Source organism: Ahaetulla prasina, chromosome 4, assembly GCF_028640845.1.
Source record: "Ahaetulla prasina isolate Xishuangbanna chromosome 4, ASM2864084v1, whole genome shotgun sequence".
NCBI classification, from domain to species: domain Eukaryota; kingdom Metazoa; phylum Chordata; class Lepidosauria; order Squamata; family Colubridae; genus Ahaetulla; species Ahaetulla prasina.
Window position 1 is genome coordinate 15721505 of NC_080542.1, and position 21126 is coordinate 15742630.

The following is a 21126-nucleotide window of genomic DNA, read 5'->3' on the forward strand; positions in this document are numbered from 1 at the left end:
TGGATAGGGAAACCTTTAACTTTAGCATGCATAGGAATTAAGATTTATAAACAGATTTATAATTCACATTTAATCTATATATTTAGTCAGAAACGTCTATCACATACTGAAATATCTCAATAAATCAATTCGTAAATTGATAAATGGCATAAGACCGGGTTACTTACGAGACTGCCTGCTGCTTCCAAATGCCTTCCATCGACCAGTGCGCTCCCATAGGGAGGGCCTCCTCAGGGTTCCATTGGCTAGACAATGTTGTCTGGTGACCCCCAGTGGGAGGGCCTTCTCTGTGGGGGCCCCTGCCCTCTGGAATGAGCTACCCTCAGCGATACGTCAACTCCCTGACCTCCGGACCTTTAGACGTGAGCTGAAGACATTCTTGTTCTGTTGCGCAGGGTTGGCCTAGTATTTGAAATGGGGTTTTTAATTGGAGTTTAAGTTTTCAGTTTTTACTTACTTTTATCTGTTAGCCAAATCGAATAAGCTTTTTAATAATGTTCTTAATTTTTATATTCTTGTTTTATCTGGCTGTAAACCACCCTGAGTCCTTTGGGAGAAGGGCGGTATACAAATCAAAACAATAAATAAATAAAATAAATAAATTTGTGCTATTATTAACTTGTTTTATGGTCCCCATTTTGTAATTGCTTTTCAGAAGGAAAAAAAAAAGTTATGACCTATCCAAATCTCCAGGGAACGATAGCAATTGCAACACAGGAGGTCAACCTAACTACAGATTGTTCTCTGGCTTAAAAGTGCAAGTGGGAAAAATCTGAACATGGAGGAATAAAGAATATCATCCTTAAAATTTTCTTTTTATGAGCTGATGTTTATTGTTCAGTTCAGGTCTCATCACAATGATAAAACACTTGGGGGAAAAGATGCACACCAATAATCCAGCACTGGAGGAGATCATGGAAAAGATCTCCACTGCCAGCATATATTTTCCCCTTGTGCTTAGATAGGTTGGAATAAAGCACAGCCAAACACTGCAGAAGACCAACATGCTGAAGGTGATGAATTTGGCTTCATTGAAGCTGTCAGGTAACTTCCTAGCTAGAAAAGCAGCAGAGAAGCTAAGCAGAGCAAGAAAACCCATAAAGCCCAAAACACAGTAGAACATGACAGAGTCTTCATTGCACTCCAGGATGACTTCTTCAGCCATTGACTGTGTATCAGAATCCGGATATGGTGGGGAAATTATCAGCCATGTAGCACAAAAAGATATTTGAACAAGGGAGCAGGATAGAAGAATGAAACTTATCATTCTTCCCCCGACCCATTTCCTTAATTTGGAACCAGGTTTGGTGGCCATGAATGCTAGAACCACAACAAAGGTTTTGGCCAGGACACAAGAAACTGCCACAGAAAAGATGAGGCCAAAAGCTAGTTGTCGAAGGAGACACACAATCTTATTAGGTCTCCCAACAAATAGAAAGACACAAAGGAAAGAGAGGAGGAGGGAAAGTAGGAGTATATAAGTGAGATTCTGGTTGTTGGCTTTGACGATGGGAGTATCTTTATGTTTCATGAAGATTATTATTACCAAAATTGTCATCAAAGAAAAGCAAAGAGAAAGAACAGTCAGATTGATCCCCAAGGGTTCTTCATAGGACAAAAAAGTGATCCGCTTTGGGATGCACATATTTTTATCAGGATTTGGATATTGATCTTCTGGACATGGAGAGCAGTCATCCTTGTCTGAAAAAAAAACACAGTGGAATTGATATAGCTGATTATAGATAGTGTTGTACCCTTGTTGCTTAGTTCCATTATATTTGGAAATTTCCTACCCTTCTCCTTTGAAATTTTCCCCTCTGGACACAGATGGCAATCATAGCAGCAAAATGACTCCACTTCTTTCTTGGCCTTGCTGTATCCTGTCCCACAAGGATCATTACACAAAGATAGAGGTAATGCCTAACAATGAATCAAGAAGAATATTTTAAGATACAGAGGAGAAAGGAAGTGCTTGGAGAGATACTGTTACTGTGGAATCAACAGAACAAAAATGGATTAATAAGCAGAATGTGATGACATCATTTTAAGATGGAATTGGTCTGAAATAATTATTCATTAAATATCTATATAACTATCATTCCCACTCTCTGAAGACAATATCTGTGCTGGTTAGTTAAAGATTGTTTTCTCAGCCTCTGAATTTTGAAATTTCCAGACTGATGACATCTGGGACACTGGCTTTCAGCTTTTACTTCAAACACATGAAAAAACATTGTCCATAATTAACAGAGGGCCAACATTCTATACCAAGTACAGATAATTTGTTCCTAAGTACATTTGTACTTAACTTATTTATTTTATTTATTTATTTTATTTATTTATTTTGTCACAACATCATACAAAAAGATTATATAGTATATACACATATAAACATATATAGGAAGAAGAAAAGAAAAACAATAGGACAGGAACGGTAGGCACGTTTGTGCGCTTATGCACGCCCCTTATGGTCCTCTTAGGAATGGGGTGAGGTCAATAGTAGAAAGTTTTTGGTTAAAGCTGTTAGGATTATGGGAAGAGACCACAGAGTCAGGTAAAGTATTCCAAGCACTGATGATTCTGTTGCAGAAGTCATATTTTCTGCAATCTAGATTAAAGCGGTTTACATTAAGTTTAAATCTATTGGTTGCCCTTGTATTATTGCAATTAAAGCTGAAGTAGTCTTTGACAGGAAGGACATTACAATAGATGATTCTGTGAGCTAAACTTAGGTCTTGTCGAAGGCGACGGAGTTCCAAGTTTTCTAAGCCTAGGATTTCAAGTCTGGTGGGATAAGGTATTTTGTTGTTTTCAGAGGAATGGAGAACTCTTCTTGTAAAATATTTCTGGACACGTTCAATTGTATTGATGTCAGAGATGTGGTGAGGGTTCCAAACAGGTGAGCTGTATTCTAGAATTGGTCTAGCAAATGTTTTATATGCTCTGGTTAGTAGTGTGGTGTTTTTGGAAAAGAAGCTACGCAAAATTAGGTTTACAACTCTTAGAGCTTTTTTTGCTATGTAGTTGCAGTGGGCTTTGGCATGTAGTTGCAGTGGGCTTTGGCTTATTCAGACATGATGCCCTGGCACTTTCATCATTTTCACAGAGACTCAGTCTTAAATAATAATTCATTCAATACCTATTTTTATTGGCATCTATGGCCTTTCATAACTATCATCCTCACTCTCCAAAGACAATCTGTGGTTAGTTAAAGATGGTTTTTTTCATCATCTGGAATTGAAGTCAACAGAAATGTAGCACACTGGACTTCAACTCTTGCTTCTAAAACCATGGTCCATAATTAACAGGACCAAAATAAAGGGTACAGTGTTTTATACCATCTATTAGAAAAGTAAACATTCTTACAGATAATGGTGTTTTTTTCCCTCCAGGACTTTTCTACTTACTACAAACTTTATTCACGAATGATGCTCTGAGACTTTCATTAGTAATCATGTTTTTTATATTATATAAATGAAAACAGATGAATCTAGATTCACACAACTAACCTGGTTAAAGCCTACTGGCCATGTGATGGAATCTACAGAAATATTAAAGAACTTGTCTGCTGGAGCTGTGGGATCTACCATTCCAACTTTGATCCTAAGAAACGACTGGTTTGGGAATGTGATCCAGTTGATAATATCATATCCACCAATAAATTCTCCATTTTTATCAAAGGAGATCATTTCACCAACACTGTTGTTAAATATGACACTTTTGAGAAAGGAATGAATCTGAAATACAGCAACACAGAGAAAGGGACAAAGAGAGAACAGGATAAAGGGAGGGAAAAATAATTCATATGTTCAAAATATATAAGGTATATGGATGCCTCTTTAAAGAAAGAAAATTTAAAAAACTTGTAGGCTAATATCAAACAAACAACATAACAGTCATTCTTAAAATAGGAGTAGAGGTAAGATATCAGATTACTGAAATAAAATTAACAGAATTGCAATATAAAAAGGCAAAAATAAAATAAAACCCAATACTTTGTATATTAATTGCGAAGGCTACTTAAACTAGATGTCTTCTGATAAATATATAATAAAAACAATGATGTATAAGGCTACAAAAAGTTCAATACTATTCTTATTTCTAAAGAGCCTTAAAGGTGCTGTAGCCATGCTGAAGTTTGATTTGAATTATTTGAGACACCATCCAGCAGACTAGAAGAAAGATATCAATAACAATCGCACTTAGACTTATATACCGCTTTACAGTGCTTTTACAGCCCTCTCTAAGCAGTTTACAGAGTCAACATATTGCCCCCCAACAATCTGGGTTGTCATATTACCTTGGAAAGATAGGATACTGAATCAACCTAGGTGTCAACTTGCAAAATATCAGCACCCAGACACTAGGTCAGGATTGAACTCCTGCCAGTGGGCAGAACCAGCCTGCAATACTGCATTCTAACCATTGTGCAACCGTGATAAATAATAAGATAAAAGAAAATGTAACTGAAAATAACTTTATTTATTTTATTTTATTTTATTTTTCGTATTTTTATACCGCCCTATCTCCCTAGGGACTCAGGGTGCTTCACAGCCAGATAAAAATATACATACAGATAGATATACATACAGATAGATATACACACAGCCAGATAAAAATATACAAGATTCTAACACAGGAGGAGGCAATTCCCACGGAGCCATGGATTACTAAAAAAACCAAATGACGGAAACAAAGGAAAAGAGGTAAACGATCTGGGATCTTAAACAGATTAAGAAGTCGCATTAAAACTCCTCTGCCTTCAATTTTCCTAACAAATATATGCTCACTTGCAAATAAGATGGATGAAATACTCCTCTTAAACAAATACTATTCTGATTTTCGCAATTCAGTAGTCCTATGCTTCTCTGAAACCTGGTTAAATGAATCAATTGAAAATAGCAGCCTGAACATTCCAGGATTTCAAATTGAACGATCAGACAGGATTCCAGAAACATCTGGTAAAAAGAAAGGAGGAGGCTTATGCCTATATATTAATAGAACCTGGTGTCAAGATTTTAACATAATTTACAAATTCTGTGACAACAATTTAGAGACTCTAATTATCAACTGCAAACCTTACTATTCGCCTCGTGAATTTTCCTCATTTCTTCTAATAGGCTCTGCGCATGCGCGAGGATGGCAGTTTTCTAGAGGAGCTCGGATCGGCGTGGGGTACTTTTTCCCGAATGGAGGACTCCGGATGACCTACCAGGCTGCTCTTTTCCTTCGGCACGCTGTGCCATCTGCTTGGCGGCCGCAGGAGAGGTCTTCTGGCCTTCTCGGATGTGCGGCAGCCGAGAGCGGGCCGAGGGAAGAGCGGCGGACCGGTTGGTGGCGGCCATCTTGGGGACGCGAGGGAGGCGAGGGAGGCCTGCTGTTGCCTGTATGGATTGCAGGCCTCGATTTTCGGCCTTGATTTCGCCCGCCCAGCCGACTCCAGCGGCGATAGGACTTCGCCCGCTTCTATCTGGGGCATGGATTCCGCCCGTCTTGCCCATGGGCCCGCCTGCTCCATCGGCGCTTTGTTGCGCCTGGCGGGGCCTTGTGGGCCGTGAGGCGCCTGTCCAGCAGTGTCCAGTGTTCTGCGGCCCCTTCGGCGGCGGGCGTGGTGAGGCTGCGGTCGGAGATGAGGCCGGAGGCAAGGCTATGGTTTGTCTCCCTCTTCTGGCACTTCTGGCACTTTACATCGTGCTTTGTTCATTTGCCTCTTGTTGTATGGCTTGCCTTCCCCCGGACTTTTGACCATCGGTTGGGTCGCCAGGTATTTTACCCACGGGTTTCTGGACTGACTGACTGACTGGATTGGACTTTGGACTATGACCAGATTGACAGACTGCCGGTCATTTCTACCTTTATTAAGACCTTTCGTAGAAACATTCTCCATAGGTTTACCATGGAGGCTGCCGGTCTGTTTGTTTAGGCTTATCATCTTCATCTGGTTCCAGCTTTATTTGTCCTCTTTGACATCTGGACATCCGTGGAGGATCCATCTTTTAATGTCTTACCATCTGGGATGTTACCATCTTAGCACCTCACCGATTCGTACTTTTCTATGCTACGCTGCACAGGAACTCTTGCGCCTGCGAGGTGCCCCCGCCGCAGGAATGGCCCGTCTCATTACCAAGGGCCGGCCTCAATGTGGTCTTGGGACCCACAGAGGTGGCATGCGAGAAGAAAGAGCCTTTGGGGTTTTAGATAGGCATTTTAAGGGGTGGGAGGGTAGGGCGGGTGATGGGGTAGCCCGTCGAGGGAAACCAGTTCCAGCGCTTGCTCGTGGCGATTATCAAATGGGTTCGGAGGTTATGGGGGAGGTGTTCCTTTGTGTGAGGGTGAGTCTATTGGCACGGTAAGTGGGAGGGGCAGATATGGCGGAAGGGGGATCGTGTCGACATGGGGGTCACGCGTTCGATGTATGCAGGCGATCGCGTGCCCCGATCTAACTTTACCCGTTCCCGGATGGTCAGGACCCTCAGAGCCTGGGCCTTCGTCTGATGTTATGCAACGACGGTCCGTGGCCAATAAGGCCCCCTAATACATGATCTAATTCAGGGGTGCCGCGGATATTATAGGCGCACGGAGACCTGGTTGGGCAATGAAGGGGTGTGCCCTGGTTGAGATGTGCCCACGGGTTTCCGTGCATTCCATCAGCCGAGGCCCAGGGTAGGGGTGGAGGGTGGCGGTTGTGATTAAAGAGAGTCTAGAGCCGAGGGAGACCACTGTACCTCAGATGGCGGTGTGAATCCCTCTTTGTGAGGTGGGGTCATAGATGTCAGATGGGCTTGCTGGTGTGCCTGGCTCCTTGCTGCGTGACAGCTGCCCTGCCCGAGCTCCTAGAGGTGCTTGCGGGGTGGCGGTGGAGACCCCAGACTTTTAGTCATGGGGGACTTTAACCTGCCATCTGCTGGCTCGTCATCGACGGTAGCTCGGGAGTTCTTGGCTTCCATGACGGCCTTGGACCTGACTCAAGTAGTGGATGGCCCCACTCACATCGGGGGTGGCACACTGGACCTGATTTTTGTCTCTGGTCAATGGTCGAGATCTGGACTTAAAGGAAATAGTCATTGAACCTTTGTCATGGTCAGATCACTCTCTCCTTCGCCTGGACTTTATGACCGCTACCCAACACCGCAGGGAGACGGAACCATTACATTGGTACCGTCCCAGACGCCTGATGGACCCAGAGAGGTTCGGACGGAGCTTGGGCCATTTCCTGAGGTCTGGCTCACGGCACGGCAGAGGAACTGGCTGCAGCCTGGGAACGGGCTGCGGCGGGCTGAACCGTGTGCCTTTGCCTCTGCGACCTCTGACCCGGCGAGATCCCAACCGGCTCCTTGGTTCTCCGAGGAGCTGAGAGATGAAACGCGGAGAAGGCGCCTAGAGAGTTCCTGGAGGTCCAGCCGTTCAGAGGCTGATCGGACACTAGTTAGATCCTATACTAGGACCTACCTAGTGGCACTGAGGAAGCGGGTTGTTCGCCTCCTCCCTCATTGCGTCGGCAGATAACCGCCCAGCTGCCCTGTTTGGTGACCCGCTCCTCCTTCATCAGGGGAGGCGGGATGACCCGTTGCAGGGATGTGCTGAGGAGTTTAACGGTTATCTATACGATAAAATCGTTCAGCTGAAGGACGGTCTGGACCAAGATTGCAGCGATTCGGACGGGACGTCTGAGGGCGGTCTTGGTGATGTTGTGTGGGATGAGTTTGACCCGGTGACTCCCGAGGACATGGACAGGTTGCTGGGTAGATTGAATGCCACCACATGTTTACTGGACCCGTGCCCCTCCTGGCTGGTGCTGGCCACTCAGGAGGTGACACGAGGCTGGCTCCAGGGGATTACGAATGCTTCTGGCATAAATAGTGATTTTAAATTGGGGTTTTAGAGATTTTAAACATTTGTAAATTTTTTAATTTTTAAATTATCGGCCATTTATTAATAGTTTCTTTTAATTTCTTTTAATTGTATATACTCTGTATTTTATTTCGGCTGTACACCGCCCTGAGTCCTTCGGGAGAAGGGCGGTATAAAAATCTAATAAAACTAAAACTAAAAACTAAAAACTTTGTTGGAGGGAATCTTTCCGGCCGCCTTGAAAGAGGCGGTGGTGAGGCCCCTCCTCAAGAAGCCTTCCTTGGACCCGGCTGTTTTAGGTAATTATCGTCCAGTCTCCAACCCGCCGCGCGAAGGTTGTAGAGAGTATGGTGGCATATCAGTTTCCCCTTCACCTGGAGGAAACTGTCTATCTGGACCCATTCCAGTCCGGCTTCCGGCCCGGTTACAGCACTGAGACGGCTTTGGTCGCGTTGGTGGATGATCTCTGGAGGGCCAGGGATAGGGGTTATTCCTCTGCCCTGGTCCTATTAGACCTCTCAGCGGCTTTCGATACCATCGACCATGGTATCCTGCTGCGCCGGTTGGGGGGATTGGGAGTGGGAGGCACTGTTTATCGGTGGTTCTCCTCCTATCTCTCCGACCGGTCGCAGATGGTGTTGACGGGCAGAGGTCACCTCGCGCGCCTCACTTGTGGGGTGCCGCAGGGCCGATTCTCTCGCCTTTGTTCAACATCTATATGAAGCCGCTGGGTGAGATCATCAGTGGCTCCGGTGTGAGGTACCAGCTGTACGCTGATGACACCCAGCTGTACTTTTCCACACCGGGCCACCCCAATGAAGCCATTGAAGTGCTGTCCCGGTGTCTGGAGGCCGTCGGGTCTGGATGGGGAGAACAGGCTCAAGCTCAATCCCTCCAAGACGGAGTGGCTGTGGATGCCGGCATGCCGGTACAGTCAGCTGAGTCCGCGGCTGGCTGTCCGGAGCGAGTCATTAGGCCCGATGGAGAGGTGCGCAATTTGGGCGTTCTCCTGGATGAACGGCTGTCTTTTGAAGACCATTTGACGGCCGCTCCAGGAGAGCTTTCCACCAGGTTCGCCTGGTGCGCCAGTTGCGCCTTTCTAGACCGGGATGCCTTGTGCACAGTCACTCACGCCCTTCTGACGTCTCGTCTGGACTACTGCAATGCTCTCTACATGGGGCTCCCTTGAGGGGCATCCGGAGGCTACAGTTAGTCCAGAATGCAGCTGCGGGTGATTGAGGAGCCCTCGTGGCTCCCAGTGACACCTATCCTGCGCCGGCTGCACTGGCTACCTGTGGCCTTCCGGGTGCGCTTCAAGGTGTTGGTGAATGTCTTTAAAGCGCTCCATGGCATAGGGCCGGGATACTTACGGGACCGCCTGCTGCTACCTAATACCTCTCACCGACCCGTGCGCTCTCACAGAGAGGGGCTCCTCAGGGTGCCGTCGGTAGCGACAGTGTCGTCTGGCGCCCAGGAAGGGCCTTCTCTGTGGGGGCCCCCGCCCTCTGGAACGAACTCCCCCCAGGACTTCGTCAACTTCCGGACCTCCGAACCTTTCGCCGCGAGCTTAAAACCTACTTATTCATCTGCGCTGGACTGGGTTAGTGTTTTAATGGGTTTTAATGGGTTTTTAGCTCCAAATTTTAATCCTGGCCAATTTTAATAAGTTTTTTAATTGTATTTTAATTTGTATTTATGGTATTGTATTTTTACCTGGCTGTGAACCGCCCTGAGTCCTTCAGGAGAAGGGCGGTATACAAATTTAAATAATAAATAAATAAAATAAATAATAAATAAATAATTGCTGTTTATGTCCCACCACAAGCCTGTGTAAACAAGGCATTACGAACTCTAGCTGACCAAATCATGGAGGCTGAAGCCAAACACCCGGATTCACTGGCTATTGTTTTGGGAGATCTAAACAAGGCAAACTTAAGGAAAGAACTACCAAAATACTTTCAGCATGTCAATTGTCCCACCAGAGGCAAGAATACTCTAGACCACTGCTACACAACACTAAAAGATGCCTATCGGTCTTTACCACGTGCAGCTGTAGGACACTCTGATCATTGCATGATTCACCTTGTACCTGCTTACAGGCAAAGACTTAAAACCATAAAACCAATAATTAAATCAGTGAAAACCTGGATGGAGGAATCAGAATTAAAGCTACAGGCATGTTTTGACTGCACTGATTGGAATATTTTTAAAGATACCTCTGCAGACCTGGATGAACTCACAGATACTGTAACATCAATGATCCATTTGTTAAGCTACTGAAGTTCGCAGATGACACAACAGTGATTGGTCTCATTCGAGACAATGACGAATCCGCATATAGACGAGAGGTCGAACGACTAGCCTTGTGGTGCAACCAAAACAATCTGGAACTGAACACACTCAAAACCGTAGAAATGGTGGTAGATTTTAGGAAAAACCCTTCCATACTTCCACCTCTCACAATACTTGACAACACAGTATCAACAGTAGAAACCTTCAAATTTCTGGGTTCTATCATATCGCAAGATCTCAAATGGACAGCTAACATCAAAAACATCATTAAAAAAGGACAACAAAGAATGTTCTTTCTGCGCCAACTCAGTAAGCTCAAACTGCCCAAGGAGCTGCTGATCCAGTTCTACAGAGGAATTATTGAGTCTGTCATTTGCACCTCTATAACTGTCTGGTTCGGTTCTGCAACCCAACAAGAAAAACACAGACTTCAGAGGATAATTAGAACTGCAGAAAAAAAATTGCTACCAACCTGCCTTCCATTGAGGACCTGTATACTGCACGAATCAAGAAGAGCCGTGAAAATATTTGCAGATCATCCTGGACATAAACTGTTTCAACTCCTACCCTCAAAGCGACGCTATAGAGCACTGCACACCAGAACAACTAGACACAAGAACAGTTTTTCCCGAAGGCCATCACTCTGCTAAACAAATAATTCCCTCAACACTGTCAGACTATTTACTGAATCTGCACTACTATTAATCGTTTCATAGTTCCCATCACCAATCTCTTTCCACTTATGACTGTATGACTATAACTTGTTGCTGGCAATCCTTATGATTTATATTGATATATTGATCATCAATTGTGTTGTAAATGTTGTACCTTGATGAACGTATCTTTTCTTTTATGTACACTGAGAGCATATGCACCAAGACAAATTCCTTGTGTGTCCAATCACACTTGGCCAATAAAATTCTATTCTATTCTATTCTATCATATGTCAGCTTCTGTGAAGACCTATGTGTACCTACAAGGAACTTGCGAATACACAGTAACAACAAACCTTGGTTTACACCTAAACTTAAGCAGCTACGACATTCCAAAGAGGAAGCCTACAGAAAAGGTGATAAAATGCTGTACAATCAGGCCAGAAATGCACTAACAAGGGAGATAAGAGCAGCAAAAAGAAGCTACTCTGAAAAGCTAAAGAATCAGTTTTCAGCAAATGAACCAGCAAACATGTGGAAAACTCTTAAAAATATCACCGGCTATGGCAAACCTCCTTCCCAGGCTGAAGGTAATCAACAACTGGCAGATGACCTGAATGAGTTTTACTGCAGGTTTGAAAGGAAACTACAGCCACCTATCTCCACAACCCCCATCTCAGACACACCATCAACAGCCAAGCCTCCTACAACTGACCCCATTTCATTGGGTTCACAACCCCTAGTGATCACAGAAAAGGAAGTGCAGGACCTATTTCACAGACAAAAGCCAGGAAAAGCTCCAGGCCCAGACAAGATAACTCCTTCTTGCTTAAAGGTCTGTGCTGACCAATTGGCCCCCATCTTCACCCATATTTTCAATAAATCACTAGAGATGTGTTATGTTCCTTCTTGCTTCAAATGCTCTACCATCATCCCAGTGCTGAAGAAGCCCACCATCAAGGAACTGAATGACTACAGACCAGTTGCTTTAACATCTGTAGTCATGAAAACCTTTGAAAGGCTAGTGCTTTCCTACCTGAAAACCATCACGGATCCGCTGTTAAACCCCTTGCAATCGGCATACCGAGCAAATAGATCAACAGATGATGCTGTTAATATGGCTCTGCACTACATCCTACAACATCTTGAGTCTCCAAAGACCTATGCAAGGGTCCTTTTTGTAGACTTTAGTTCAGCATTCAATACCATCATTCCAGACATTCTTCTAACTAAGCTAAACCAGCTACAGGTACCGGAACAGGCTTGTAAGTGGATCACAAGCTTCCTAACAAACAGGAAGCAGCAGGTGAAGCTAAGCAAGATCACATCAAATACCTGTACAATTAGCACAGGGGGCCCCCAAGGCTGTGTGCTCTCCCCACTTCTCTTCTCTCTGTATACCAATGACTGCATCTCCAATGATCCATCTGTTAAGCTACTGAAGTTCGCAGATGACACAACAGTGATTGGTCTCATTCGAGACAATGACGAATCCGCATATAGACGAGAGAGCGACTAGCCTTGTGGTGCAACCAAAACAATCTGGAACTGAACACACTCAAAACCGTAGAAATGGTGGTAGACTTTAGGAAAAACCCTTCCATACTTCCACCTCTCACAATACTTGACAACACAGTATCAACAGTAGAAACCTTCAAATTTCTGGGTTCTATCATATCGCAAGATCTCAAATGGACAGCTAACATCAAAACATCATTAAAAAGGACAACAAAGAATGTTCTTTCTGCGCCAACTCAGTAAGCTCAAACTGCCCAAGGAGCTGCTGATCCAATTCTACAGAGGAATTATTGAGTCTGTCATTTGCACCTCTATAACTGTCTGGTTCGGTTCTGCAACCCAACAAGAAAAACACAGACTTCAGAGGATAATTAGAACTGCAGAAAAAATAATTGCTACCAACTTGCCTTCCATTGAGGACCTGTATACTGCACGAATCAAGAAGAGGGCCGTGAAAATATTTGCAGATCCCTCGCATCCTGGACATAAACTGTTTCAACTCCTACCCTCAAAACGACGCTATAGAGCACTGCACACCAGAACAACTAGACACAAGAACAGTTTTTTCCCGAAGGCCATCACTCTGCTAAACAAATAATTCCCTCAACACTGTCAGACTATTTACTGAATCTGCACTACTATTAATCGTTTCATAGTTCCCATCACCAATCTCTTTCCACTTATGACTGTATGACTATAACTTGTTGCTGGCAATCCTTATGATTTATATTGATATATTGACCATCATTTGTGTTGTAAATGTTGTACCTTGATGAACGTATCTTTTCTTTTATGTACACTGAGAGCATATGCACCAAGACAAATTCCTTGTGTGTCCAATCACACTTGGCCAATAAAAAATTCTATTCTATTCTATATAAATACAATAACTTAAAAGGTATATGTGTATGTATGTATACACACCACACATACACACAGTAAGACATACTTTTTCAGTGTTATTTTTATCTTGTTCTTGTCTTACATTTTTAAATATGTAATCTTATATTGAAAATTGAGAGAAAAATGGTCATAAGGCATATCGAGTTGACCCATTGACCTAGATGGGCTCAAGATCATGTCACATAGAGAAGTCATATGCATTCATCATGACTCCCATAAGAACCAGAGCTACAATGTCTGATATTCCAATGCCTGACTTGCTAACAAGAGACTAAGGAAATCAACCTCCCTCCATCTTTAGAGCTAATAGGAATGGTCTTGAAGGATAGGATGGAGAGCCACTATCGAGGCAACTGTCAAATAAGAACTGGAGTCTGGACCAAGAACTATAACTAGAGAAAACATTTCAGTCACACCCACATCAAACAAAGAGAATATGAGGGAGGGCTAAGGACACTTAGACTGGTAGGATTCTGTTACTTTAGTTCATAAAATTAGTCCTGACCTAAATGGTATTGGTTTCTCAGTCAACATTTGGGGGTCTCTGTAAAGGAGACAGCAGAGCAACACATAAATACAAGTGATGCTTGTATAATAACCATTTGAAATGGCAATGATGTAGAATGAGTGGTACATATGGCTTCCTTGTGGTCATATGATCACAATCCTGGATCTTGGCAACTGTCCCTGATTGGTGACTGTTGTTACCTCCTATATTTACATGGTTATGATTTGCAACCTTCCTTGCTGGCTTTCCGCAAGCAAAGTTAATGGGGAAGCTAGAAGGAAAATCCTGTGCAGTTATCACTTAACAATGGTAACTGGAGTCTTCGCCAACTACTGTTGTTAAGATGCATGGGCAAGAAACATCACACTTATAACTGCATCATTTGACAATGGAAATTCAGACCTCAATTACAATCATTAAGTAAGGACTACCTATAAAATGTACAGTAAAATGGAAGACAGATTAACTTTTAGAAAGTAAAATCAGTCTAAATTAATCTAGACAATAATTTTAGAAAACAACACTAAGGGGTGGTGCATCTCATTTTCAAAGGCAAAGAGCCAGCACTTTCCAAAGACATCTCTGTGGTCATGTGGCCGGCATGACTCAACACCAAAGGCGCATGGAACACTGTTACCTTCCCACCAAAGGTGGTCCCTATTTTTCTACTTGCATTTTTACATGCTTTCGAACTGCTAGGTTGGCAGAAGCTGGGACAAATAATGGGAGCTCAACCCATTATGTGGGACTAAGGATTCAAACAGCTGAACTGCTGACCTTTCGATTGACAAACTCAGCGTCTTAGCCACTGAGCCACCCTGCCCTGCTTTCTCTCTCTCTCTCTCTCTCTCTCTCTCTCTAAATCAGACTAAGATAAATCACTTCTGAATTTTTTCCACCTTTCATATAATATATAAACTGTACAATTTAGTTTGTTGTTTTTCACTTGAACTGAAACTGAACACTTTTTTGGGGGAGAAATAAAAATAATCATGTATAATAATGTGGTTGCATAAATGTGCACACTGTTAAACTAATATTTTGTTGAAGCACCTTTTCTTTTATGTACACTGAGAGCATATGCACCAAGACAAATTCCTTGTGTGTCCAATCACACTTGGCCAATAAAAATTCTATTCTATTCTATATAAATACAATAACTTAAAAGGTATATGTGTATGTATGTATACACACCACACATACACACAGTAAGACATACTTTTTCAGTGTTATTTTTATCTTGTTCTTGTCTTACATTTTTAAATATGTAATCTTATATTGAAAATTGAGAAAAAAATGGTCATAAGGCATATCGAGTTGACCCATTGACCTAGATGGGCTCAAGATCATGTCACATAGAGAAGTCATATGCATTCATCATGACTCCCATAAGAATCAGAGCTACAATGTCCGATATTCCAATGCCTGACTTGCTAACAAGAGACTAAGGAAATCAACCTCCCTCCATCTTTAGAGCTAATAGGAATGGTCTTGAAGGATAGGATGGAGAGCCACTATTGAGGCAACAGTCAAATAAGAACTGGAGTCTGGACCAAGAACTATAACTAGAGAAAACATTTCAGTCACACCCACATCAAACAAAGAGAATATGAGGGAGGGCTAAGGACACTTAGACTAGTAGGATTCTGTTACTATAGTTCATAAAATTAGTCCTGACCTAAATAGTATTGGTTTCTCAGTCAACATTTGGGGGTCTCTGTAAACGAGACAGCAGAGCAACACATAAATACAAGTGATGCTTGTATAATAACCATTTGAAATGGCAATGATGTAGAATGAGTGGCACATATGGCTTCCTTGTGGTCATATGATCACAATCCTGGATCTTGGCAACTGTCCCTGATTGGTGACTGTTGTTACCTCCTATATTTACATGGTTATGATTTGCAACCTTCCTTGCTGGCTTTCCGCAAGTAAAGTTAATGGGGAAGCTAGAAGGAAAATCCTGTGCAGTTATCACTTAACAATGCTAACTGGAGTCTTCGCCAACTACTGTTGTTAAGATGCGTGGGCAAGAAACATCACACTTATAACTGCATCACTTGACAATGGAAATTCAGACCTCAATTACAATCATTAAGTAAGGACTACCTATAAAATGTACAGTAAAATGGAAGACAGATTAACTTTTAGAAAGTAAAATCAATCTAAATTAATTTAGACAATAATTTTAGAAAACAACTCTAAGGGGTGGTGCATCTCATTTTCAAAGGCAAAGAGCCAGCACTGTCCAAAGACATCTCTGTGGTCCTGTGGCCGGCATGACTCAACACCAAAGGTGCATGGAACACTGTTACCTTCCCACCAAAGGTGGTCCCTATTTTTCTACTTGCATTTTTACATGCTTTCGAACTGCTAGGTTGGCAGAAGCTGGGACAAATAACGGGAGCTCAACCCATTATGTGGGACTAAGGATTCAAACAGCTGAACTGCTGACCTTTCGATTGACAAACTCAGCGTCTTAGCCACTGAACCACCATGCCCTGATCTCTCTCTCTCTCTCTCTCTCTCTCTCTCTCTCTCTCTCTCTATCTATCTATCTATCTATCTCTATCTATCTATCTATCTATCTAAATCAGACTAAGATAAATCACTTCTGAATTTTTTCCACCTTTCATATAATATATAAACTGTACAATTTAGTTGTTGTTTTTCACTTGAACTGAAACTGAACACCTTTTGGGGGGAGAAATAAAAATAATCATGTATAATAATGTGGTTGCATAAATGTGCACACTGTTAAACTAATATTTTGTTGAAGCACCTTTTGATTTTATGACAGGATTCAGTTTTTTGAGGTAAGAACCTATCAGCATGGCACATCTTATCTTGGCAATTTATGCTCACTTTTCCTTGCCAAAGCAGTCCAAATCTTTCATATGGCAAAGGCATCATATTGAAAGAGCATCTCCTGGGCATTGTCTTCTTCAGGTCAGCCCACAGATGTTTAATTAGATTCCAATCTAAAGTCTATCTTGGCCATGTCAAAATGTTCTTCTTCTTCTCGTGAATCCATTCTTTTGCTGATTTGGAAGTCCTCTCCACCTCACTTATAAGACACAATCAGTACTTGCCAGAAATTCCTGCAGCTCCTATAATGTTTCTGTAAGCATCTTGGCAGCCTCTTGGACCAGTTTTCTTCTGGGTTTCCCCCCACCCCATTAATTTTGGGGGGAACATCTAACTCTTGGTAATGGCATTGTTGTGCCATATTTTCTCCACCTGTTGATAGTTGCCTTCACTATGTTCTATGATATATCCAGTATGTTAGATATTATTTTTTACCCTTCTTATGACTGATACTATCCTACAATGATATCTCTTTGATGTTTTTTATGCTCTTCACAGATCACGGCTTTTGCTGTAAGAGGCAACTGAGTAAATTTCAGACAAATAGTTTTCAATAAGTTTGAATGTGATTGATTAATTGGAACACAGCCATATCCCCACTTACAGTAAGGTGTGCACACTTATTAAACAATTTATAGTATATGTTTATTGTATATGTTTATTGTTATTCTTCATCGTAAAAGATTTCAGTTATTTTTTCAATTAAATTGTACAGCTTTCGGACTTAATGTCAATATCCCTAGAGAATATTGTTTGCTACAGTTTACTGACAGATGTTGCAGCTACAGATATGGTGGTTTCTGCACTCTAATTACCGACTTACCTCCCACCACACTTGACTGTGAAACTGTTTCCTTCCTTCTTTCTTTATTGTTTTTTTCCTGGATTTGGATAAATACAAAGATTGCAAAGCATGTGCCACAACGTGGACTGCATTGTAAATATTGTAACTCTGTCCACTCATCCGTGTTTCAAACACAGATGTCGGAAGGGTCTCAAGCCTCTCTTGTCCAGTACATTTCTTCTCAGGCTTCTTCATTTTTGAGTTTGCAAAGAAACAATCAAATGCCTGTTCCCAAAAATCTTTCCGAAAATGATCGTGTTGGTTGTTGTTTGGATTTAAGTTCTGAAGAAATTCCTGGAATTCTGGGACTTCCTTTGTGTGAACTGCAAAGGATAAAGCACCATGTAGGAAACTGATAGTACACGATTTATGAACAGACATGGAAGTGTAATCTGTCTGAGCAGTTATAAGCCAAATCTTATTCTTCTTTGGTATATCCTCCACTTCAGAAAACTGGAGGAAAGTTCTCAGAACTGATAAGGACTGAATTTCACCATATAAGATTATCACACTGGCCGTGCTGTTCATGAGAACATGGTATATATGCAATCCTTCCTCCATAGTATCAATAAAATCACTATAAAAAGCTACATTTGGTAACTCTGCTATGAATTCAGTGCAGATGCCATGCTCAGAAAATGTGGGGAGTACCTCCTGAAGAAAGTTCTCTCCTTTTTCATCCTTCACTACAAGAATTCCAATCCAGATCCATCTAAAATGCAGCAATAGCTGCAGGAGGCCCTTACGTTGGTGGGATTCATTTGGAAACATTTGTTGGAAGAAAACTGCTTGAGTCTCTTTATCCATGACTGGAGCAGAGCCATAGGTCAACTGCAGAAAGATAAACATATGCAATTCCAAAGGTCTGTGTGAGCCTTTGAAAATGTGAATATTCATTTCAGTCTTTGATTGCCTTTGAGTTTATGTAATGAAATACTAGTTATGTTTATTCTGAAATATCATCCAAGATGTTATTCCTAAGGCATCAGTAAATACTTTTTTCCTGGAACTGGTCTCATTGTGAATATTTCAGATTTGAACCTTAGTTCAATGTCTAGAATTGGGTAACGATTTGTTATGCCAAATATATCCACCATCTGTTCAGGGTTACAATTATTCATGTAGCTGAGGTGATCCTACCAAGCAAAAGATAATAACTAGGAATTTGAAAGTTCACTTCTTTTTGCAAACAAAAGCATTCAGATGTCTGGGGAGTTATGGCAGAAGGATAATGTATATATTCAGTACATCTTACCTGAGGAACTTTATAGATGCACAGTACAGTTGCCATGTGAAGAGTGATGTCAGGTGCCCCAATGACTGTAGCCAAAGTTTTTGGGAGCCCACACTTGTAGTTAGGAATGAATATACTCTGAGTGAAAGGCAGCAACATTGAGGCGAAGTAAGTCCAACTTGGACTAAAATGGCTGTTAAAAATGTGGAAGCCCAGAGTGACATTGGATAGAATCTGGGGATTTTCATTGATTTGTTTTACAGTAAACACTAAGGCCAGGATATGCTGGTAATTCTGAAAAAATATTCTGTAAAACCAGAAGAATCAAAATTAAAAATGCAGTAAAAGTTGTTTACTTCTCATTATGACACTTTATGACACTTAATCTTTCAGTAACACATTTTGTGGAATACGTTTCAGTACAGTATTATTATTATTATTATTATTCATTTAAGATCCTGGAAAATGCAAAGCAAAATACTAGCGCATATATACCTTCCCAGGAACAAATACAAAACAAATACTGGCTTAAAATTGGAAGCATTATTTCTTTCTTTCTTTTTTTTATTTTGAATTTATATCCCGCCCTTCTCCAAAGACTCAGGGCGGCTTACATTGTGTTAAACAATAGTCTTCATCCATTTGTATATTATATACAGTCAACTTTTATTGCCCCCAACAATCTGGGTCCTCATTTTACCTACCTTATAAAGGATGGAAGGCTGAGTCAACCTTGGGCCTGGTGGGACTTGAACCTGCAGTAATTGCAAGCAACTGTGTTAATAACAAACAGACTTAGTCTGTTGAGCCACCAAAAAAAAAAAAACTGACCATGGTGGCACAGTGATTGGAATGCAATTTTGCAGGCTAATTCTGCCCATTGCCAGGAATTTGATCCCGACAAGCACAAGGTTTACTCATTCTTCTATTTTTCAGTTAAATGAGGACCTAAATTGATTTGGAATATATGCTGATGTTGTAAACTGCTCAGAGAGTGCTGTATATACATCTAAGTGCTATTTCCATTACTGGCTTCATAAATTAAATCCCTCTATATTTATATACTGTATATATAGATGGTTCTTTTTATATAAATGTAGATTTGGATCTTTTTCAACTGTACATGGAAAGTAAAATAAAATACAACTTCATAAATCCAGCATTTTGTTTAAGATGCTTCTTTTTTATTTTTGCCATTAAAGGAAAAAACTTGAAGCATCATGTGATTTAACATGTGATTTAACATGTGATTTAACATGTGATTTAAAATAATTGCTACCAACCTGCCTTCCATTGAGGACCTGTATACTGCATGAATCAAGAAGAGGGCCATGAAAATATTTACAGATCCCTCACATCCAGGACATAAACTGTTTCAACTCCTACCCTCAAAACGACCCTATAGAGCACTGCACACCAGAACAACTAGACACAAGAACAGTTTTTTCCCGAAGGCCATCACTCTGCTAAACAAATAATTCCTTCAACACTGTCAAACTATTTACTAAATCTGCACTACTATTAATCTTCTCATCGTTCCCATCACCAATCTCTTTCCACTTATGACTGTATGACTATAACTTTGTTGCTGGCAATCCTTATGATTTATATTGATATATTGACCATCATTTGTGTTGTAAATGTTGTACCTTGATGAACGTATCTTTTCTTTTATGTACACTGAGAGCATATGCACCAAGACAAATTCCTTGTGTGTCCAATCACACTTGGCCAATAAAAAATTCTATTCTATTCTATTCTATTCTATTCTATTCTATTCTATTCTATTCTAATCTAATCTAATCTAATCTAATCTAATCTAATCTAATCTAATCTAATCTAATCTATTCTAAAACAGCAATGTCCAGAACTTGATAATGAAATGATGTTGTACTTACATAAGTCCATCATGAAACCCCTGAGAAGGATGTTGACGGAAATCAATGGGTTTAGAAAATGTAAAAAATACAGAAATAATGCCAGCAATGTTAATCTCTCCAAGCTGGTGATAGATGTGATGAATAGGAGGAAGCTCATCAAAATCACACTGAAGACTAGGATCCTTACAAACCACTTGAGGCATTACTATTAAGAGTAACTGCATGAATGCTAACATCTTCCATGAGTGTCTTCTTTTTCTGTACACATGTCTCTGTCTGCAACAAGATCTTTGAAGTAGATCAGACTGACTTGTCTTCTTGAGATGTTTTTCATAGAGAAATAGACAGTGTAACATACTATCAAATCAACTGACAAAGCTTTGGGGCTTCCATCCATGGGATGGATTATCATGAGAACAATAAATAACATCCTTCAGGGGCAGCTCCTCCTTTTTCCATGGAGACCCATAGGATCTGGAAGAGACAAACAGGCTAATTCCATAACAATAGTGACACTGTCACTGATGTAAACATCTTCAAAACATCTGACAGCCTCCTGAGGCAAAAAAGAA

The 21126-nt window shown here is 41.4% G+C and overlaps 1 protein-coding gene across 1 annotated transcript; it reads right to left on the minus strand.

The window, feature by feature from the left end:
* Positions 1-802: 802 nt before the first annotated feature.
* Positions 803-20757, minus strand: LOC131198004 (vomeronasal type-2 receptor 26-like). Its single transcript, XM_058182513.1, has 6 exons — positions 20573-20757; positions 18696-18981; positions 17420-18271; positions 3510-3737; positions 1794-1920; positions 803-1701 (listed from the first exon to the last, which is right to left on the minus strand). Exons 1-6 carry the CDS (start codon positions 20755-20757, stop codon positions 803-805), a joined length of 2577 nt encoding a protein of 858 aa, XP_058038496.1.
* Positions 20758-21126: the final 369 nt, after the last annotated feature.